Source organism: Vigna angularis, chromosome 7, assembly GCF_016808095.1.
Source record: "Vigna angularis cultivar LongXiaoDou No.4 chromosome 7, ASM1680809v1, whole genome shotgun sequence".
Lineage (NCBI taxonomy): Eukaryota > Viridiplantae > Streptophyta > Magnoliopsida > Fabales > Fabaceae > Vigna > Vigna angularis.
In genome coordinates, this window is record NC_068976.1 from 33160398 (window position 1) to 33178350 (window position 17953).

A 17953-nucleotide genomic window follows, 5' to 3' on the forward strand; every position below is an offset into this window, starting at 1 on the left:
ATGATTTTCTGGTTTCCATTAGGACGCCGCCGACCACCGCCGACGAGATCGTCATATTTTCAACTCCCAATTCATGTACGTTTTCCACAGCCAATTTGCCTGCATTGCTCATCCCATTCTTGAGTTTTCACCTTCTCCATTTTTCCGGTCATCAAACGTTTCCCTTAATCCCCAATTACTTCTTCCATCAATAGACCAAACTAGAACACCAAAACAGACCACCCTCAGAAGCCAACATCTTAATTCTTCCATCTTAGTTCTTCTCCCATTCTTGAGTTTTCACCTTCTCCATTTTTCCGGTCATCAAACGTTTCCTTAATCCCCAATTAATTCTTCCATCAACAGACCAAAACAAACCACCAAAACAGACCACCCTCAGAAGCCAGCATCTTAGTTCTTCCATCTTAGTTCTTCTCCAACGACATTCTCCAGATGCAACCTGCAAGAAATAGAAAGGAGGGAACCAGAAAGAGGAATCAGAAACAGGAACCAGAAAGAGGAATCAAAAACAGGAACCAGAAAGAGGAATCAGAAACAGGAACCAGAAAGAGGAATCAGAAACAGGAAGCCGGGCCAACGAAACCTTCGTCGCGCCACCGCCGCCGCACCATCAGCTCGCCCTTGTCGGTCCATCGTCGCGCCTTTGGTTTTCCATCACCTCGACCTTCGGTCCATCCCCTACGAAGGCGAGATCCTCCGCCAGCCGCCACCACCAGGCGAGATCCACCGCCAGCCCCAAATCGAACCCTAAATCGAATCGCTAACAGAGACAAAGTCACGCCGCGGACAGGGACCGTCACGCCGCGGACAACCTCCCACCTCCACGAACAGGGACCATCACGCCGCGGGGAGAAAGTCGCGTCTGAACCTGAAAAGAAACAAGGGAAGAAGAGATCTCGCCGCCACCTTGCTCCGACCTTGCCGCGACCTCACCATGCCTCGCGCGCCACCTCGCCATGCCTCGCCGCCACCCCGCCATGCCTCGCCGCACTCGCCGCCAACGTTAAGTTGCTTCTGGATTTCGCATGGATGGATAAGCAAGGAGAAAGTGAATTTGGATGTGTGCGTGCTCTAGATGTTGCAAGTGACGGGAGTAGCAGAGGATACCCCTTTTTTCATTTCGGAAAGTTTATGCCTCGGGTGCGAGAGGACCGAGGTATTTGGAACGTTTATGCCTCGGTTGGGTCTGAGGACCGAGGTAGTAAAAATTTAATCAGTTTTAGGTGGGACGTGGCAGAACATCAGGTCCCGGTTTTATTTTTAACCGAGTTAGTTTGGTTTTTATGCTTCGGTTTTTTTACAACCGAGGCATATAAGTTCGTCGAAATTGCAAAAATGCCACCGCCTTTATATATGTTTCGGTTTTCTAAAAACCGAGACGTATCACTCGTTTTCTTATCCCTATTTTGTACTAGTGTGCCATTTATTTAATGAAACCCTTAACACTTTTATGAGGACGACTTCTCAAATTAGGATGTTTACTTTTGTTCTGTGAAAGCCATAATGACGTTGGAGGTTAACCAATCTTCTTCCCAATCTTGTTGGTTGATAAGCTATGTCTGCTTCCTAATCTTGTTCTTCTTATTGCAATAGCTTGGGGCACCGAAGTTGTCATTCTTCACATGGTGGTGGTTCAATGGGCCAGGGATAATCCCCGTTTGCAATTGTGGTGAGATGACAATAGTAAAAATGGCTAGAACTTCAAAGAATGCTAGAAGATATTTTTGGGGTTGTCGTAACTACAAGGTCATCTGAATAAAAGTATTTTTACTTAAACCCTATTTTCTTTATGTTTTAGTAATTAACATTGTGTTTCAGATTTTTGTTGTTGATGAATAATAGACTGGAGATGGTAATGTGATGTGTTGCAACTATTTCAAGTGGTGCAATGAAGAAAATGTTGATGAAAAGGATGTTATTATTGGGAGGCAAAGGAGGAAGATCTATGATATGGAAAACACAATCAAAGCTTTAAAGAAAAGGATCCAATTATTAGTAGTAGTGGTTGATGTTATTAGTGTAGTGAACATACTTATGTTGTGTGTGTTTTTAGGTTGATGTGTTGTGTGTGTTTTCGTTCAAGTGTTCATGTATTTTAGGTGGCCCCAATCTGGTTGAATTTAGTGTTTTTAAGGCAATGGAGTTGGACTTTTGTAATGTTAAGGTTGTGCCTTTGTGTTTTGTAATGAGTGAAGGAATGAAATTTGTATTAGTAAGTAATTGTTCAATGTAGTCCCCATTTCTGTTAATTATTTGCGAATGTGGTCCCTATGATGATGACTGATGTGTTCATAAAACGAAATTGCTAAAACACAAAATCAAAATAAAAATATCTTTGCAATTGTATAAATCAGAAAAAAAATATCTTTGCATAAACAGAACTAAGGTCATGGTTACATGTAAGTATTTACACTAGTGCAAAAAAGACCTTTAACGTCACCCTTTAGGCGTCTGACCCTCGAATATCCAACGTAAAAAAGGACCGGTGGCATTTTTCGTAAATAAAACAACTATTTAGACGTCGGTTATGGAAGGACTTGATGTCTAAATACTCATATACATCGGTTCCCCCGAATAGACGTCAAAACTAAACAAAAAGGTTAAAAAGTAATAATTTTTTATTCTATTTAGGCGTTTGTTATGGAGGGAACCGACTTCTGAAGCACTTTAGACGTTTGTTAATTGGGGGAACCGACGTCTAAACCCTAAATCCAGAAATTTAAAAAGTCACTTTTTGACTCCGTTTAGACGTCTGATCCCGTCACTCCGACTTCTAAAGCACTTTAGACGTCTGTTAATTGGTGGAATCGACGTCTAAATTTTGGCATTAAAACATTGTGAACACGAGACATCTATTACGCGCACTCATTGTTCATCATCTTCGTCTCTACGGGTTACGCTTTTCAGGTTCGTTTTCTCACTTTTGCACCGTTTTAAATTAATTTTACTCCGATTACATCACTCATTGATGCATTATCTTTCATTTGAACCGATTAAAATGCGTTTTCATTGAGTTTTGGTGTAGTTATTCTTGTGTCTTTAGGCGACGTTCTATGGCGGCGATTTCTTGCGTTTTGTACTCCTCTAATTCCCTCCACTACGTTTTTAAAATCATCCAATAAAAAAAATGTACAATACATTCTCTTCAACTAAAATATAAAGTTGTAAACTCGAATCACCATGAGTCAGGAGCAACCTTAGAGACGTCTAACCTGTATGGATCGGACGTTTATAGAGACGTCTGACCTAAAGGGTCCGACGTCTCATTAACGTCACCCATATAGACGTCGGACAGAGATCAGACGTTAAAAGCCCAAAATAACAGACGTCTAAAGTCCTTTTGGCACTAGTGTTAAATTGAAACATCAAAACATGATAATGGTTTCTTAATTAGTAAAGTACATCAAAACATATCCAGTGCCTAATGGAAGCCATTTCCAAATGTTTAGCACACAAGTGACCAATTCGAACAAAACAAAAGTACATCAAGATTATAACATTATAAACGACATGGTCCCCTAATTGGTAATTTGTCCCTTCTGATTTGCTGAGTTGGTTCTTCTATGGATTCTTGTGTTGGTTGGGGTGGTGCTTCAGATGGTTGTGTCATTTCCTCACTTGGTGGTTGGGGGTGGTGCTCGAGATGCCTCTGGTAGGTCTGCTTCATCTTGAGGATGTAATGGGAAATTATTTTTTTATGCCCAAGATGACGACAAATGCTACATTTCTTGCGGTGGCCACGTTTGGTCATCTGGGTGTCATCCCTCCTTAGCTCCCATTGCTCCAACCTTCTTTTTTTCTTTGGTCTGCCAGGTAATTTTCTCTTGAGTGGTGGGAGGATGTCTGGGAAGGATGTTCTTTCCCATAAAAGGTGGCCATTGACTGAAAATATGATGGAGGCATATGTTTCATCATACGTGGACCGTCTGAAGCAAATGGGTACATACTATTCTGGATCTAAATTTAAGAACTTCATGGCTGCAATTGCATGGCAGCAAGGGATCCCACTAATAAGCCATTTCCTGCACATACAGTCTTGACTGTCCAGGTTGACTGCAAACTTGTTTGTAATGTTTGCAAAATGCCTAACTTGAAACATTTTTTCTGTAGACCAACTGCCATGAAGTAAAAGATGAATACAAGTTAAAAATTAAGTGATCAATAACACCATTTTAATCACAGACCAACTGCCATCAACTAATAGTGGGAAAGGAAATGCATACCTAGGGATCCAATTTTTCGATAAATTGGATTCTTTTGTAAGTCTCTTTCTAATCTTGGGGCAGATATCAATGTCCATATTACACATCTTGATTTTGTTGGTTACCCATCTTTTCATGAGGTAAACTCTAATTTCTTCGAGCATGGTTATAATGGGCTTTAATCGTGCATCAACAATCACACTATTAAAAGCTTCACTCATGTTATTGTTAAGTGTATCACAAACTGCTCAACCTGTAAATCTAGATCTAAACCAATACCTGTTACAAGGAATAAAAATTATGTTTATTTCCACTATACATGTCATCAATGTATTGTTAAGGAACAAAGAATACCTTGGGAGGATAGCAATTACGTATTTGTAAGCCTCTACACTCACACTAGTGTAGAAAGGGCTTTAGACATCTATTCTTTTGGCTTTTTGACGTCAGACCTGTACCCGACGTCTTTGTGGGTGACGTTACTCAAACGTCGAGGGTATACCTCAAACGTCTATATAGATGTCCAATGTGGTCAGACCCGACGTCTATATAGACGTTTGAGGTATACCCCCGACGTCTATATAGACGTTCGAGGTCTACCCCCCGACGTCTATATAGACGTTCGAGGTCTACCCCCCGACGTCTATATAGACATCAGATGAAGCCACCCCCGACGTCCATAGGCCTGAAACGGGTTGTTTAGGGTTTAGGGGTTGGACGTCGGTTTGTGCACTGCCAGACATCTATAGACGTCCGATAGTGCACTAACCGACGTCTACTAGGTGTTTTTTTAAAAAAATTAATTTATTTTTGCAGTAAAACCACACCTGAAAAGCAGAAAATTGTTCCAGAATAATATAATATTTTATATATATGCGTTCCATATAAAGAAAGTTCTACTTAATGTAAAAAATAATCCAATACCAAAACTATCAAGATATAAACTTAAACTAAAACTAAGCAACGTTCAACAACAAATAAAATTGTTCCTAGCTCCATCTTTGCAGAAGATTAGTTGTCCACTCCTGCCTTATCTACCTAATTGTGTCCTCTGGTATAGGATATGTACTCTTGAAGCGCTGCAAAATTGAAGAAAGATTCATTATGGTTTCATATATGTTTAAAGATGAATTTGATTTATAATGTATTCAAGGTATGCATCATTACCTCATTCCAGTCATCTGTAATGACAACTCGAATGATGATCTTAATCCAACACATGACATAGAAGTCACATTCCCATGAATCTAGCTGCTGGTTACACTAAAATGACAAACTAAATAGTCAAGAATTTAGATCATTCAATAACATAGATAATGAATTAGAACTATAAATGACTTACAACCTTTGGATACAAAATTTGAACTAGTTGACTTCGAGATTTACCAATAAATCTGTACAGATTGAAAACACAAAGTAAAATTAATATAACTATATTTATCATAAAAGTTTAAGGTGAACATCAAATTCAAAGTCATTTTTGGAGAAACACTTACCCTTGAAGCATGGTTCTCAAGTCATTTTTCATCTTCCTGTGCAACGAACAAAACCATATAATTTTACAATGTTTGGGAATGATGACCATCAGCTGCCAGTGCGACCTATCACGAAGGACAAATAGTTATTTAACTAATTAAGGAAACTTTAATAATGAACTTTTACATATAACAACACCTACCCATCAATGTATGGCACAAGGTATATGTCTCTTTTTGACTCATCCATCCATGTTTGCAAATAATGTTGTTTGTTTTGAAGTGTGTTACCAGAAGGTTGAATGGTCTGAGGTTCAACAAATCCGTACATGGAAGACCGACCTTGGTCTACAACGAATGTGTCCATGTACCTAAAACAACAAAGTTAAGTTGTTAGAAATTATAGGAATCTAAATAAAAGTAATATGGAAGAAAAAATTAACTATCTTACATGCACCACAGTTGAATGATGGAAATATTCAACATCCTGTCTCCCCCAATCACCTCCAATGCATCAAGCAATGTGATATATGCTGGCACATGGGGGAGGGGGGGGGGGGGGGGGGGGGGGGGGGGGGGGGGGGGGGAAGACCAAATACTTTTAAATCCCAGTATAGTTCTAATGTTGCTCTCTTCAACCTGGGTAATCTTGTCATTAGCTTTGATAGAGGATCATCCTCCGCTTCAGCCATGTCATCATCTTCATGTATGACTGTATCATGAATCAGCTGCTTCTGAGGACGTGTGAACTGAAGATAAGAATTTCATCAAAGAGTTATCAACAAATATTTTTAAACTTAACATAGAAATACTAATAACAAAGACATTATACTTGTGGAGTAGCGATGTGTGACATGATCAATGCTCTAGGCCAGGCTATAAATGATCCTATGGCCTCCCCCACAAAATTAATTTCTAGAGTGGGTATAGGCACCTGAGCCTGGGGATCCCGAACCTCGTCAATCGTCACACGCACATGGTGGGGTAATATGGGAACACCATGAATAGTCTGCACTCCCTCAAGCACTCGTTCGACAGCCACAATGCATGGGGGATCCCCATCAACCAACAACTCATATTGACCGCTATACTGAGTAGGTTCTACAACAGAGCATGATCCTCTAGTGTTGACACGAGGTGGTGTGGGAGTTTCAGCGGGCCCCATGTTGCCCTACGTCATGGAATGCAACTTCTCTTCAAGCACTCTTTGTATTTCTTTTTGTTCTTGTAGCTGCTCCATGAATCGTTGCTCCATTGATCTCATGCTTTGGTTGAGTCTTTCCTCCCACTGAAGATCCATCTGCCTCAGTGCCTCCTAACTCATTGATTGAGTGGTTTTCTATGTAGGGCCAAAGTAGTCACGAAGACCAATCACCCCAAGAACTCCACGTACACATCCTAGGTGCTCGGGCTTTCCAATGGTCATTGTTAGAATGTCGTCCCTACCTTGGCCAACAAATTTTCCCTAAGTCTGCTGCTCAACCAACTCATCCTGCACATAAAAAAACGAAGTTACTTAGAAGACATGATGTGATAAATACACAATCAAACAATGTTTAGAACTTGAACATACAATTCTTTGTGAGATCAAGGCACCTAAGAAAGATGTCATGTTCCCATCAGATTTAGTCCGAGCAGCCTTCCACAACTCATACCTAGCAGGTGTAGGTGCTAAGTCCGGCGACTCAAGTCCCAAGGCATCCACTCTAGACTTTCTAATTTTCATTTCCAGTTTTTGCATAACCAACTCGTGATAACAAGTGTAGTGCATCGTTTAGCCTTTGTCTTTCTTGGGCGGCTAACCTTTTACCCTGTGAAACCATGTATATAAATAAGTATAAAATCATAAGAACTCAATGAAAGACTTTTTAGATGTTAAGAAACATACGTTCCATTCCTCAGACTCTCCAGATGCACGAAACTGTATCCACTCCTCCTCTGTGAAGGTATACTGCTGACATGGATTTTCATGTTGTCTGTCTCCAAAGACATGTAGTCGTGTCAGCCTTGTCTTGAAATCCCTTCATCTTATCGCTATATGTGATAACACTTTCTTTCTAATTTGTATTGTGTTTGGAATATCATAATGTTGTTGTTTAAAACAAAAAAAAAATGTTATTGATAAGAAAAGATGAAAGAAATAAGTATATCAAAATTCTTTTAAGTAAACATACCTGAATATCTTGCCATAAGAGGTTCTTGTCGACCTCTGGGACGTCAGCCCAAGTTGCATGAAGGATACAAACATGACTTTTCGCTAACTTACCCAGATAACTCCTAAACCTATCAACATTTGGCCCTGATGCCTGACCTGATCTAGGGTCAATGTCAACATGTCTCCTCTACCCACCAACGCGTCCAGATGTCACATCTGCCAATCGTGTGACGCCTCGACCACATCTGGTCTGTCCCGATCATGAGTATGAGGCCGACATACCTGAAAAATTATACAAGGTTAGTAATAATTCAATTATGATGAACATACATAATTAAGATATTGTTTTCTCCCAAATTCCTTCATTGTGATCACTACGAATTGCCTGGATGTCATCGACAACGTCATCAACTGGGTCTTCAATGGGTCTTGATGCAACAAATGTTGTCTCAAGTATATCAAGAGAATTGTCATCATCATGTCCATGCATGTTTTTTCCTTATAAAACCACTGACCATTTTTTATTCGCTGGATCATTTACGTAGAATATTTGTCTTACTTGACTAGCCATGATAAATGGTTCATTAGGGTAATTCATCTTGTTCAAGTCTACCAATGTGAAACCAAAGTCATTTGTCATGACACCAGAATTTATATCAACCCATTTACACTTGAAAACTGGGACTCTAAAAGTGACTTAATCAACTTCCCATATTTCTTGTATTATTCCAAAATAACTCATGGATGCTGTGATTGGATTTTTGTCTTTACAACTAGCAAAGTGCACAACCTCAGCTTGTAGTGTGACGCCACTATTTTGAACTCTACTTTTGTCATCTTCTACCTTTGTCTAAAAAGAAATATTGTTTATATAGTACCCACCATATGTAATGACATCTGTGTTCGGCCCACGAGATAACCTCAATAAACTTTCAGAAACATGTGGAGTCTCATAAATCTTTTTCTTAAACCATTGTAAGAAGGTTTTCACATGTTCATTAAGATGCCATTTTTGACTCATTCTTGGGTTTGCTTCCTTTATTTCATTAACGTGTTCAGAAATGTAAGGAATCACATCAACAGTGTTGTTTAAGATGTACAAATGAGCTTGGTCAACTTCTTTTCTGCTAACACTTTGAATTCTCACTCCTCGAACACCCTTACCTTCACATTTTCCTTCATGTCTGCTCTTGGGAAACCCACTGGTTCACAAGATGGCATATAACTTGAACAAAATTCAATGGCTTCTTCTGCAACGTATCGCTCTATGATTGAAGCTTCTAGTCTATACTGATTCTTGACATATCCCTTTAAGATCTTCATGTATCTTTCAACTGGGTACATCCACCTTAAGAAGACCGGCCCACATATTCGAATTTCTCTAACTAGATGAACAATCAAATGAACCATGATATCAAAAAAAGAAGGTGGAAAATACATCTCCAATTCACATAGTAGTCTTATTCCTTCATTTTCCAATTCATCTAAACCTCGAGGGTCAACAACTTTCTTGCAAATGGCATTAAAGAACAAACTCAGACGTGTCAGAATACCCCTAACAGAAGGAGGTAATATGCCTCGAATAACAAAAGGTAACAATTGTTGCATCAATATATGACAATCGTGAGACTTTAAACCAACTAACTTTAACTCTTGCATAGAAACAAGATTACTAATATTTGAAGAATAACCTTGTGGAACCTTCATACTTCTTAAACAGTTACAAAAACTTTGTTTTTCTTTTTTAGAAAGTGTGTGACAGGCTGGGGGCAGATAGGTACGTCTTCCTATTATCTGTGGATGTAACTCAGATCGGATTCCCATGTCAGACAAATCTTTTCATGCTTTTATTCCGTCTTTGCTCTTCCCTTTGACGTTTAATAAAGTTCCGATGACACTGTCACACATTTTTTTCAACGTGCATCACATCAATACAATGTCTAACATCAAGTTTACACCAATATGGAAGCTTAAAAAATATTGATCGTTTCTTCCAAATGTTTTTTGCAAAGGTACTTTTATGATGTTTTCCAAACACAATGTCAATGTTTTTGATTTCTTTGTACACCTGTTCACCATTCCGGGGTCTGGACATAACCTCATTCATGCTCTCAACTTTTCCAGCAAGCTCAACTCTCCATCAGCAGGGTGTCGAAGAAGATTATCGCACTTTCTTTCGTCAAAGTGTCATTTAAGGTTCTTTGCATCTTCTTTAACAGAGAACATACGTTTGAACCTAGGTATTATAGGCAAATACCACATCACCTTAGCAGGTGCACCATCATTACCTTCATTAGTAGTGTTTCTGTCAGATTTCTTTTTAAAACGGGATAAACCACATGTTGGACAATACTTTAACGAAGCAAACTCCTTTGTGTACAAAACACAAATATTAGGACAAGCATGTATCTTTTGATATTCAAGACCCATTGGACATAAAAAAAATTTGCCTCGTAATTACGATAGGTAGAGTATTATTTTCTTGAAGCATCTCCTTCAACAACTCCAACAACTCTATGAAACTTTTATCGGTCCATCCATTCCTTGCTTTTAAACTAAACAACTTTAAAGTTGCATACAGACGTGTAAAGTTCGAGCATCCTGGGAACAACGGTTGCTCTGAATCATTTATAAGAGAATCATACAAATTAGCTCTTCCAAAATTATCTTCACTGACATCACGTATCATGTCCTCTAAATGATCACTCATCCATTCTTCCATATAATTCGTTCCTCGTGACGTGGTAGGCTGGTCCAGTACTTATCCATGTCAAGCCCAAACGGTATAAGTCCTTATTATGCCTAACATGAATAGATGGTCACGCACATTGCCTAAGTCTTGCCGTATTTTATTAAGACAACGAACACAAGGACAAAAATATGTCCCGTTCACAGACTTAGCATTTTCTTCAACGTATTGCAAGAACTCCGAAACACCCTTATAATATTCTTCACTGATGTGACGTTCATTCATCAAGCTTCGATCCATACTATGTTCGTAAAATCATCAGTTTAATTTTTTTAACTCTCACAAGGTTAGGTGATGAACCAATATTTTCCTCACTTCACTTAGTTTAATGTGCTAGAATTAGTCGGGGAATTATGCTTAAACGTCCGGTATTTTCCTGTTTTTCCTAATTGTGCTTAATTTGATCGGAAATTCTTATTTTAACTAATTCGAATTATTTGAGCTTATTATTTTGCATTATTAATTATGGGAAAATTTTGGATAACTTTTTGGGACATTAGAAAGCTAAATGAGAAATGGAAATTGAGCCAATGCATCTTAGCCATTTTTATTTTCGCTGGCTGCCGCGTGAATGTTGTGTCAACTTGTGTGTCTTCGTTTGAGTTCAATTCTTATCCGTTTTCCATGCAATTTTTTTTCATAGTTTCGTCTGGATGTCTATTTTAACATATAGTTTTTACTTTGTTCAAATTCATTGTGCTGTTCCCAGTATTTATTTTACTCTCATATGTCAGTCCAGTGATTACTGCTGTTTGAGTGATTTCTAATCCGTTGCATTGTTTGCTTGCTGTTTAGTAATTGTGGTGGCTGGAATTGATCATTGGACAGTGCTAAAACCTCCCAACACTCTTAAACAAGGAATACAACAGCTTGGCTTTATTGAATAGCAAAGAAAAAAACAGCCACGTCCGCATCCAGCAGCTTGGTAGCAGGTCCAGCAGCTTGGAAGTGGTGTGAGTATTGGAGCATAGGGTGACGGGCAGCAAATGGAGGTACACGGTCCAGCAGAAGCAGGTGTGTGCTTGGAGAGAATGGGAGGTGCACAAGCAAGAGGCTTTCACGTCCAGTAGGTTGGATGGATTAGGGAGAGTCGCCACGTTGGAAAAAGGGTGGGTCATTCACCCTTATTTTGGGGAGCTGAAGGTTAGCGTTTTTTTGGGGGAAGCGGCAGAGGGGCACGCGAAGGAGAGGACTTCATTTATTTTTGGGTAGTACATGCACATGGAGGGTGTCTCGGCTTGGAGCTGGAGCAGCCGCCACACTCATTCCGATTTTGTTCTTGAAAGCTGTTCTCAATGGGATGAATGAGGAGCTTACGTTTATTCCTTTTGTTGATTTTTCATTGCCTTTTTATTTTGGTGCTGTCACGTTCCTTTATATATGCCATAAATTGGAATTTTGCTTTGCTTGTGCACGCTGTTACATTGTTGTTCTCGCTGCTTTGAATTTATTTAACATCTTGCATTGTTTTTCTTTATTCCAACACATGAGGGGTTAGCTCCAAGGGTTTTACTTAGCTTTATTAGATTCAAGCAGCAAGTTGGAAGGCACACGTTGGCAATAATTTTTTTTCTCGGAAGCACAAAAAGCTAATTCATTTCCTTTCCTATAAACCAAGCACACGTTGTTTCATTTCTTTTATTTCAATTTCTTTTATTCACGCAGGAAGAAAAACTTTATATATATATATATATATATATATATATATATTGAAAGCATTTTCAATTTTTGTTCGGAGACGTGCTTCAATTGTCACGGGCTGCATCAATTGCATTTTTAATGTTCATCATAATGGAAGATGGATTTTATTACTTTTCAACTTCATTTAACTTATGTGTTAGTGATTTATGTGCTGCTTTCAATTGCCTTCTAGTTTTTTGCATTGAATATTTTAATTTACGTAGATGAGTTTTAGATTTCTTTATTGCATTTTCAATTTCTCCACTTGTTTTAGAAACCGTTCGGTCTCAATGTAGAACCGTTCAGTAATCCGTTCGGTTTTCACGCGTTGTTCATTTATTTCAGTATTTTCAATTATGTTTGGTTGTATTTAATTTTCATTTTTATTTAAGTTCATCCGTATTCACAAACTCTTCACCAACCCCCCCCCCCCCCCCCCCCCCCACTATGTGTTTGATCTGAGACTGAACCACATTTGGTCCTTGAGAGACGACCTAGGAGTCACTTCCTAGTACTATACTGCATTCTTTTATGCACAACTTTTGTGGGAGGTGTGACCCTCTCAACAAAATGGCGCCGTTGCCGGGGACCAACAGTTCGGTTTTGGGTCTCTTGTTGTTTTCTGTTATGTGCGTTTTTGTATGCGTGTCGTATGTGTTTTGTCTTGTGTTGTGATGTTCTGTTTTCTGTGTGCGTTTTGCATGTATAAATGTGTTGTGTTTTATTTGTTTCGTAATTTTTAGTATTTTTATTTTTCCATGTCTACTTATTCTGGTTTTGTGAATAGTGCTTATTCTGCCAATACTTATGATTCTCCTTCTGCATGGTACTCTAATTATTCTGCTGATCTCTATAAGGAGAACAATATTGCGCATCCTCTGGTGAGGGGCGTACATGATGATGTTGCCCAGTCTTTATCAGATTTTGAAAGCAAATTGGAAGGAAAGATTGACTCTCTTGCGAAGTTGGTGACACAGTTCACTACCAACCAGAGATATGCATCTCCATCTGCATTTGTTGCACGACTATGTGCTATTTGTCCTTCCAGTGACCACTATACAGATGCATGTCCTTCTTTGCAACACCATGCTGCCTTTGATGCACCTCAGGCTTATGCTACAAACATCTACAACAACAGGCAACAAAAACAGCAGCAACAACAACAGATGCAATTTTATGATGCTCCTGCTCAAATAGCTCCTCAGCCTTCTACTTCTAAACCTACATTGAAGGAGTTATTGGAGCAGATGACCATGCAAAATCTTCAGTTCAAGCAAGAAATCATGGAGTTTCAGCAGGAAACACAAGCTGTCATTCAGAGTTTGAATGATCAGATAGGGCAAACGGCTACTCAGCTCAATCAGGAACAACCTCATGATTTAGAGGAATCACCATTTCAGACTGTTCAGATTCCTGATGATGATAGTGTCGTCCACATAGGAGATGGGGAGCAGAGTTATGAGCTTACCACTGAGCAACCTACTTTCCCACCTTCAAATGTCCCTATTCTTGCGATTGAGGAGATAGATCCTGATGATGATTTGGAGGACCAGGAAAGTATAAGCAGAAATTGTGAGCCAGGTAGACCACTTTCATATTCCACCACTTTAGCAATCTTCAAGGAAGAGGAGGTAAGCATACCTCAATTTGATTATGTTGATGATTATGTTATTGAGAGGTATGCTGATGATTGTATTGTTGATGAGTCTGTTTTTAATTCTTCCTCTCTGCATGATGAGAATCAATTTTTGATATCAAATTCGTATGTTTATTCTCCATGCATTGAACATGAATCTGAGTCTGTGGTTGATATTGTTTCTGAATTTGAAATTGATTCATGTTCTGAGAGTTTATCTGTTGTTCAGCCTGTTACACTGGGATTGGGTGTTATACCCCTGTGTGTCAATTCTTTGGAGCCACAATGTACTAACCATGCTGCAGGAGGTACATATGAATTTGACCAACATGCACCCCCAGTGGAAGACAAGGGTGCTTACATACACAATAGTTTGAAGATCAACAGGCACCTGCTGAACCTGCTCATCAACAATCATTGCATAGATCCAACTGTGGATAATATCTCCCTGCTAGATCAAATCTGGAGGATGAAGCAATTCTTCCTAAAAACTTCCTTGCTGGATACTATGGCGGAAAACATCTCCCTGAAAGTCCAAATTTGGCAACTGCCACCATAACTCAGGGGAGTTTTCCTTTTCTCTTCTCCCCCTTTCCCTACTTTTATTGCACTTGTCCATGATCTGTTGACTGTTTTGATTTCCGATCTTATGCTTATGACACATTGAGGACACTGTGTAGTTTAAGTGTGGTCTATTGGGGGAGATTTTTATTTTTTCTTTGTTAGTTTTTGTTTTCTTGGTTAAATTTTTTTCTTTTCTAGGTAGTTTTTGTTTTGTCGTGTGTACAGTTTTACATGATTCTCTTCATTTCTGGACTTTGTTTGGGTTGTAGACTTATCATTTCCTTCACTTGATTGATATTTATTTGTTTGAAATCCTTGCTTTTCTCTGCTTGGGAAGATGATTATGATGTTTGAGAGGTTGAATTGATTGTGACAGAATTACCCTATGTGAGATTTGAGCCACTTTATGTTTTTTTCTTGTGTGCGATATGTCTCTTGATTGCTTGCGCATATGCCTTGGCTTGACTCTTGTTGATAATTCTTGATTGATATGCATGTTTGGAAGTGATAAAGGCAATTTTGTTCTTGAGCCTCTCTAGCCAAATAAGCTTACCTTGTTTTGATCCTTTGATAACCCCTTTTGAGCCTATACTTTCCCCCATTTCTTTGTTTTGAAGCTCATACACTAGCCCTAAGTGAAAAACCATGATTACCTTAACCTTAGGGAATTTTGGAGCTTTGGAAGTGTTTTGGGAACAAGTGTGGTCTCCTTAGGGATTCTGATGAGTTGGCTAGTTGGTTCCTCTTCTTGTTCTGTTTTGTTTTTGTAAATCTTGTCTTTTACAGTTTTGTTTTGAAAAGAGAAAAAAGAAAAGAGACAGGATGAAAAAAAGTGAGAAAGATGAAAAAGAAAAATGAAGAAAAAAAAATTGTGAATAATTGTGAATAATGGAGTCAAGAAGAGGATGGAATTAGAGGTTGTGGGTGTGTTTGAATGTGTTTACACTTGTTCCCCATTGCTCCTATGTTCCTTATGGTTTGTAGCTTCTTATCCAGATATATCCTGCCTTGTCCTTGGCGCCATTACAACCATGAAAAGACCTTTTGATTTGAACATGCATATGTTTCTGAGTGTTGATATTAGAGGCTTGCCAAGTCTGTTGTTGTTTGCTTTCTTGAGTGCATTGAGTGACATTGATTTACCCCAAACACTTGAGAGAAACACTGATAGTGCATCTGTGAGGTTTTGTTACTTTTGATTCACCTCTTGAGCTGATTAATCATTTTGCCATGTCTTGAATTGCTTGGATGATTTCATGAGTATCTGCTTTCTCTGATTCATTCTGTGTTGGAATTGTCTACTTCTTTTCTCTGTCCAGATTTCTTGAGGACGGTGTAAATTCTGTTTGTTTCCTTGTGAGTCTTTATTTTCTGTGTGTAGACGTTGTGTCACCTTCTTAAAAGCCCTTTGAACTATTCCCTGATTTGCGTCTTGATTTTGCCCAGGAGTGCAAAAGACTAAGTGTGGTCTATTTTGATGAACCAATATTTTCCTCACTTCACTTAGTTTAATGTGCTAGAATTAGTCGGGGAATTATGCTTAAACGTCCGGTATTTTCCTGTTTTTCCTAATTGTGCTTAATTTGATCGGAAATTCTTATTTTAACTAATTCGAATTATTTGAGCTTATTATTTTGCATTATTAATTATGGGAAAATTTTGGATAACTTTTTGGGACATTAGAAAGCTAAATGAGAAATGGAAATTGAGCCAATGCATCTTAGCCATTTTTATTTTCGCTGGCTGCCGCGTGAATGTTGTGTCAACTTGTGTGTCTTCGTTTGAGTTCAATTCTTATCCGTTTTCCATGCAATTTTTTTTCATAGTTTCGTCTGGATGTCTATTTTAACATATAGTTTTTACTTTGTTCAAATTCATTCTGTGCTGTTCCCAGTATTTATTTTACTCTCATATGTCAGTCCAGTGATTACTGCTGTTTGAGTGATTTCTAATCCGTTGCATTGTTTGCTTGCTGTTTAGTAATTGTGGTGGCTGGAATTGATCATTGGACAGTGCTAAAACCTCCCAACACTCTTAAACAAGGAATACAACAGCTTGGCTTTATTGAATAGCAAAGAAAAAAACAGCCACGTCCGCATCCAGCAGCTTGGTAGCAGGTCCAGCAGCTTGGAAGTGGTGTGAGTATTGGAGCATAGGGTGACGGGCAGCAAATGGAGGTACACGGTCCAGCAGAAGCAGGTGTGTGCTTGGAGAGAATGGGAGGTGCACAAGCAAGAGGCTTTCACGTCCAGTAGGTTGGATGGATTAGGGAGAGTCGCCACGTTGGAAAAAGGGTGGGTCATTCACCCTTATTTTGGGGAGCTGAAGGTTAGCGTTTTTTTGGGGGAAGCGGCAGAGGGGCACGCGAAGGAGAGGACTTCATTTATTTTTGGGTAGTACATGCACATGGAGGGTGTCTCGGCTTGGAGCTGGAGCAGCCGCCACACTCATTCCGATTTTGTTCTTGAAAGCTGTTCTCAATGGGATGAATGAGGAGCTTACGTTTATTCCTTTTGTTGATTTTTCATTGCCTTTTTATTTTGGTGCTGTCACGTTCCTTTATATATGCCATAAATTGGAATTTTGCTTTGCTTGTGCACGCTGTTACATTGTTGTTCTCGCTGCTTTGAATTTATTTAACATCTTGCATTGTTTTTCTTTATTCCAACACATGAGGGGTTAGCTCCAAGGGTTTTACTTAGCTTTATTAGATTCAAGCAGCAAGTTGGAAGGCACACGTTGGCAATAATTTTTTTTCTCGGAAGCACAAAAAGCTAATTCATTTCCTTTCCTATAAACCAAGCACACGTTGTTTCATTTCTTTTATTTCAATTTCTTTTATTCACGCAGGAAGAAAAACTTTATATATATATATATATATATATATATTGAAAGCATTTTCAATTTTTGTTCGGAGACGTGCTTCAATTGTCACGGGCTGCATCAATTGCATTTTTAATGTTCATCATAATGGAAGATGGATTTTATTACTTTTCAACTTCATTTAACTTATGTGTTAGTGATTTATGTGCTGCTTTCAATTGCCTTCTAGTTTTTTGCATTGAATATTTTAATTTACGTAGATGAGTTTTAGATTTCTTTATTGCATTTTCAATTTCTCCACTTGTTTTAGAAACCGTTCGGTCTCAATGTAGAACCGTTCAGTAATCCGTTCGGTTTTCACGCGTTGTTCATTTATTTCAGTATTTTCAATTATGTTTGGTTGTATTTAATTTTCATTTTTATTTAAGTTCATCCGTATTCACAAACTCTTCACCAACCCCCCCCCCCCCCCCCCCCCCCCCCCCCCACTATGTGTTTGATCTGAGACTGAACCACATTTGGTCCTTGAGAGACGACCTAGGAGTCACTTCCTAGTACTATACTGCATTCTTTTATGCACAACTTTTGTGGGAGGTGCGACCCTCTCAACATTAGGCCCTACCCATTCAAAAAAAATATTTTTCATAATTTGCTAAGACACGTGCAAAG

General features: G+C 38.9%; 1 protein-coding gene across 1 annotated transcript; it reads left to right on the plus strand.

The window, feature by feature from the left end:
- The first annotated feature begins 13019 nt into the window (after positions 1–13019).
- LOC128197894 (uncharacterized) lies at positions 13020–17098 on the plus strand. The gene is made up of 2 exons (XM_052880742.1): positions 13020–16012; positions 16442–17098. Exon 1 carries the CDS (start codon positions 13020–13022, stop codon positions 14454–14456), a length of 1437 nt encoding a protein of 478 aa, XP_052736702.1. The 3' UTR covers positions 14457–16012; positions 16442–17098.
- Positions 17099–17953: the final 855 nt, after the last annotated feature.

Excerpts from the sequence above, each read along its gene's own strand:
- LOC128197894 (XM_052880742.1), top strand. The coding sequence starts at position 13,020 with ATGTCTACTTATTCTGGTTTTGTGAATAGTGCTTATTCTGCCAATACT.